Below are 5,564 nucleotides of genomic sequence, written 5' to 3'. Positions count from 1 at the left end.
TTTATTCATTTTACTATGTAAAGTCAAGACATGACTCGTGAATTATATGAATTAAATTGCTTAATTCACATAGGTTTGAGCTATTCATTGTAAGCATAATTTTAAAATAGATTAAGTAGACCATCGTTCATTAGAAAAGTGCATTTCTTAATACAATTTATCTTTTATTTAAAGTACTTAAGGTTCTTGGTATTGTATTGACATGGATCTAATACTAGTTTCAAATTTGGTGTAAATATTAAAGATCATATTTCTTAAATTATTAGTTTTTCCTTCTTAAAACAAAACAAGGGCCTTTTATGAGTTCATTAAACAAGACATTAGATTTTGGTTTAATAAATAGCAAATAATAAAAGTCATTTCTTTATTTAAGCAAAATTATTGTTAAATAAGATACACATATTATTAATTATTAACTAAAGTATTCTCTTAATTAATTGTTTTTTTGTCACGCTCCATCGAAAAATTAATGTTTAGGGTTAGAATAGTAAAAAATAATAATTCATGAATTAATTATCCTCTATTTGTTAATATATGGAAGCACAATTGTGTTAAAATGATAAGGTTTAACTAATTGAATTTAATAGATCGTGTGATGGTAATTGAACTTCATAAAGAGGCTTTCAGACGTTGTAATATTTTGGTGTTTATATTTATTTGCCTGTTTAATAAAAAATTGGATGACTCTGGCTCTTGGGGATGTCTAGGACTTTTGAATCAAAGTAAAGATTCCTCCCCAAGCCGTGCTTGCACTTACCTGCACCTGGACAGAAAGACCCTATGAAAGTGAGGTGAGGTACTTTTGGTTTGAATAGGGGGTCGCCCTTTCTTCCTCTATCTGCTCCAATTTTTCCTCCAAAAATTTAGCCGGTCGTGTCAGAACTGGACGATCTAGCTCACCTTCCACTTTTTGTTTCGGATTAGGATAGAGTTCATGCCAAGGTCAAAGCGCGTTCATTGTTGCCTGTATAGCTTTCTAGAGCAGAGATCTAGCAAAATCTTCGCTCGATGATTATTTAGTTTCTCCTGTTACCTTGTTTCAAAGCTAGCGCCCTTGCTGAGGCTTGAACTGATGACTTCCACCACGTCAGCGATTCCGACTTCATGCAGGCGAGTTGCAGCCTACAATCCGAACTGAGGATGGGTTCGTTGTAGTTGTGGCCACATCAACCCTTTCGTTTTTATCGCTCCGGATTCCGATCGCAAAAAAGCAAGGCAAGGGATAAAGGAGAAGTACTTAGCCCCACACAAACGTGGACTCCCATGGCTTTCTTGGAAAAGAGGCGAGGATAAACTAGATATGTTGCGAGAGAAACTGAATATTTTCCTATGGCTTGGACCCTTTCACTTTGACTCATTTAACATAATTATAAGCAAATATCATTAAATATTAAATGAGTATAAATATAATGGATTTTGTCTTAATTAAGAATGTGGTTACACATCTTCTTTTGATATGCTTAAAAAATTTCTAGGATGTGGTGACACACCTTGACCAAATTGATCTAATGATAAGTTTTATTAATTAAGATTAAGTCTTATAGACAAAATTATTAAGTGCGATGCAAAAAAGATAGTTATACCTCTAAATGTCAAGACCAAGAATGTGGTGACACATCTAGGCTGAGATCAATAATAATAAATGTGAGCAAACCGTAATCTCTAATAATATATCCAAATAGTGTAAAATAAGTATAAGTCGATAAAAGTGACCTTGCTAAAACCACAAGACTCGAGGGGTGCCTAATACCTTTCCCTTGGTCAACATAATTTCATACCTGAATTTCTACTTCGGAGACCAATAAAATAAAGAGACAACTTCCTTTTAATTAGGAATTTAAATAAGGTGACTTGAAACACCAAAATACAATTCCAAGTGGCGACTCTGAACAAATCAAATAAAAAATAAAAACAATCCCTTTTCAATACCTTCACTAAAATTGGAAAAACCCCGGCGAAAAAGGGGGTGACAATAAGTTATGAAAAAATCATAACTATATAAATTCAGAATTTATATATAATTATCGTGTTTGTATAAGGTTTATTGATACATTTGATTAGAATAAGTTCTAAAAAATTCTTAAATATATAAATACATATTTTGTATAAGTATCTTGTTTTATATTGGCAAACGAAACTATATCTATGAAGCGTAATTAGATAAACTGTAATTAAGGAGCATAATTTAATAATAGGAGGACACCTATAAAAAAAGAAGAAGCTGAGAGACGAAATGACAAAAATAACCTCAACTTGACATTTAAAAATAATATTTAGAAAAGAAAATGAATATACTAGTTTCCCTAAAATTGAAAACAGATAGCATCTGAACCAAATTATCCAGGGCCTACAATGGATATTCAAATCCCACAGTAAAGTGAAATAATCCCAACTTCTCCATTCTTCTATCTAGGGTTTCAATCCAGCATCTGGGTCTTGACGATGCAATCATATGACGCTGAATTCTTCACCAAAGGTGTAAACTTTTATCTGTAAGTTGCTTTTTCATGTTCTTCTTTTCTCACTGGATTTCTGTGAGCTATTCTTGATTTATACAGCAAATAAATAGTGGGATTTTGACAAAATATTGGTTATCAGTGTTAAAGTTTGAATCTTGAAAAGTTTTTGAAAGGAATTATATGGGGAAATCAGGTGGTAGGAAGAAAAAGGGTCAAAATCAAAATCAGAATCAAGGGGAAAACCATAAACCTGTTGTTAATGGTACTGTTGATTTGGACTCATCGATTTTCTTAAAAAGAGCTCACGAACTGAAAGAAGAGGGAAACAAAAGGTTTCAGGCTAAGGATTATGTAGGTGCTTTACAACAATATGATAATGCTCTTAAACTTACACCAAAAACGCACCCAGAAAGAGCTGTGTTCCATAGCAACAGAGCGGCCTGTATGATGCAAATGAAACCCATAGATTATGATTCTGTTATTTGTGAGTGTAATATGGCACTTCAGGTTCAGCCTCGATTTGTTCGAGCTCTTCTACGGAGGGCCCGTGCACTTGAGGCTGTGGGTAAGTATGAATTGGCAATGCAAGATGTGCAAATGCTATTGGATGCCGATGGGGATCATCAGGATGCCTTGGAAATTGCAGGGAGATTGAGCATGATACTTGGTCCTCGCCAGGACGCCCAGCAAGACCTCCAGAGCCGACCATCTCCAGCTGCACTTGGCGCATCTGCAGTGGGTGCCGCCTCTATTGCCGGTCTAGGACCGTGTTTACCTTCTCGATCAATGTCTAAGAAGCCAGTACCTTCAACTGGGGCTACGGTTGTATCAGTTAATAGTAAACCAGATAAGCCCTCCCATGTTATGCCAGCTGAAAATGGTACTCAGGCCAAAGTTCAGTTGCCAAGGGTTTCCTTGAAGCCTACAACTGGCCCTTCTAAACCTAATGCAGGTCCTAGTAGGGATGGTCAGAAGGAGCAGGCTTCTACCTCAGCATCAATTACAGTCCATGGACATTCTAAAGATGCTGTGATTCGTTGGAGGCCATTGAAACTTGTTTATGATCATGATATAAGACTTTCCCAAATGCCTGTAAATTGCAGTTTTGGAGTCTTGAGGGATATTGTTATGAAACGGTTTCCAATGTCAAAATCTGTTCTTGTTAAATATAAGGACAGTGATGGTGATTTAGTAACTATTACCTGTACGGCTGAGATTAGATTGGCCGAGTCCTGGGTTGATAGTCAAGTATCAAAAGACCCTGATGCAGATGAAGGTGACTCCATTGGGATGTTGAGATTGCATATTGTCGAGGTGAGTCCTGAACAAGAACCAGCTTTGTTGGAAGAGGAAGAGAGGCCTGTTGAAAGTGAGGAGACTATAGCAGATGAGAGTGGATCCCATTCTTCACTAAGTGATTCCGTGGTGGAAACTCTGGACAGTGAGATTAACAAGTCAGAGAAGGACATTGCCAAAGAGAAAACCACAAAAGAAGATCCTGAATGCAAGGAAGTTGAGATGGATGATTGGTTGTTCGAGTTTGCGCAGTTATTCAGGACTCACGTTGGCATTGATCCAGATGCACACATTGACCTGCATGAGCTTGGAATGGAGCTTAGCTCTGAAGCCCTTGAGGAGACTGTGACAAGTGAAGCGGCTCAAGCTCTTTTTGACAAGGCTGCCTTAAAGTTTCAGGAAGTGGCTGCTCTGGCTTTTTTCAACTGGGGAAATGTTCACATGTGTGCAGCGAGGAAACGAATGCCAATTGATGATTTTGCATCAAAGGAGACGATGGCTACCAAGCTTCAAGCAGCATATGACTGGGTGAGAGAAAAATATTCTCTGGCCAAAGAGAAGTATGAGGAGTCTCTCTCGATTAAACCAGACTTTTATGAGGGGTTGCTGGCATTAGGGCAGCAGCAATTTGAAATGGCAAAACTTCACTGGTCCTTTGTCTTGGCTAAGAAAGAAGACCTGTCAAGTTGGGATCCTACTGAGGCGCTTGCTCTATTTGAAAGTGCAGAAGAGAAAATGAAAACAGCGACTCAGATGTGGGAAGAGCTGGAGGAGCTGAGGGCTAATGAACTAAAGGATCCTAGTACAAGCAAGAAGGATGAACTACTAAGGAGAAAGAAGAAACAGGGAAGTGGTCCTGAAGGTGAGGTGTCAGCTACAGGTGGTCCAGGTGAAATTTCAGCTGATGAGGCTGCACAGCAAGCTGCTGTAATGCGATCTCAAATACATTTATTTTGGGGCAATATGCTTTTTGAGCGGTCTCAAGTTGAATGTAAATTGGGGTTGACTGGTTGGAAGGAGAACCTTGATACTGCAGTTGAACGATTTAAGCTTGCTGGAGCTTCTGAAATTGACATCTCAACAGTTCTGAAGAATCATTGTTCCAATGAAGAAGCTACTCAGGGATCTCTGGAAATGGTTGAGAGCCTGAAGACTGAGGGTGATGCTAGTAAAGCTTAGGCCGTGACGATACACTAATTTTGCAATATTTATTTCTTTACAAACAACTTTTACATTCATGAGATCAGAAAATTTTGCCTTGAAACGTCAATTATACATTCAAGTTTTATGATGCAACAAGAAGTTTGCTGTTATATGGGAACTATTATCAATTAGTCATTTTTCTAACAAACATTTGTTTCTTTGACCAAGTTCTTTGAAATAGGTTTCTTGCTATTTCTCTTCTCCTTTTTTGATCCCTTTCCGAAGTACGTAGTTTGGATTCTGTCTGTTTCATGGCTGATGAGACGTCGTTAGCATTTTGGGATAAAGAATTGTTCTGTTTGACAGTGATTTTGGAACTTGTGATGTGTAGCTATTATATTTGCTTTTAAACATTTTCAAATTGATTCATAAGGAAGCCTACCTCTTTGACTTGGTTGTTCAGACACTAATGCCTGAAATCCCTTATGAAGTTCTCTTGTAATTGCTAAGGAAGAATCCTGATGAGCTTCCTTGAAGTGTGTGTGCCATTTATCCAGTTATTGTAAATGTACAATTCCTTGTAAGATCACAGACATCTGATATGATTTTAGCAAAATTTGACATGCAACAGAGGACCATAGTTCTTCATGGGTTATATTTGTTCTG

General features: G+C 37.4%; 1 protein-coding gene across 1 annotated transcript; it reads left to right on the top strand.

Moving 5' to 3' along the window:
• Nucleotides 1–2,309: 2,309 nt before the first annotated feature.
• On the top strand, nt 2,310–5,068 carry LOC129873899 (protein CLMP1-like). The gene has a single exon (XM_055949087.1). It carries the CDS (start codon nt 2,640–2,642, stop codon nt 4,932–4,934), a length of 2,295 nt encoding a protein of 764 aa, XP_055805062.1. The 5' UTR covers nt 2,310–2,639; the 3' UTR covers nt 4,935–5,068.
• The last annotated feature ends 496 nt before the right edge of the window (nt 5,069–5,564 follow it).

This window comes from Solanum dulcamara, chromosome 11 (assembly GCF_947179165.1).
Source record: "Solanum dulcamara chromosome 11, daSolDulc1.2, whole genome shotgun sequence".
Lineage (NCBI taxonomy): Eukaryota > Viridiplantae > Streptophyta > Magnoliopsida > Solanales > Solanaceae > Solanum > Solanum dulcamara.
The sequence above is the reverse complement of the archived record's forward strand: the minus strand, read 5'-3'. Positions and strand labels throughout refer to the sequence as shown.

Coding starts and splice junctions, on each gene's coding strand:
- LOC129873899 (XM_055949087.1), top strand. CDS start 2,640: ATGGGGAAATCAGGTGGTAGGAAGAAAAAGGGTCAAAATCAAAATCAG.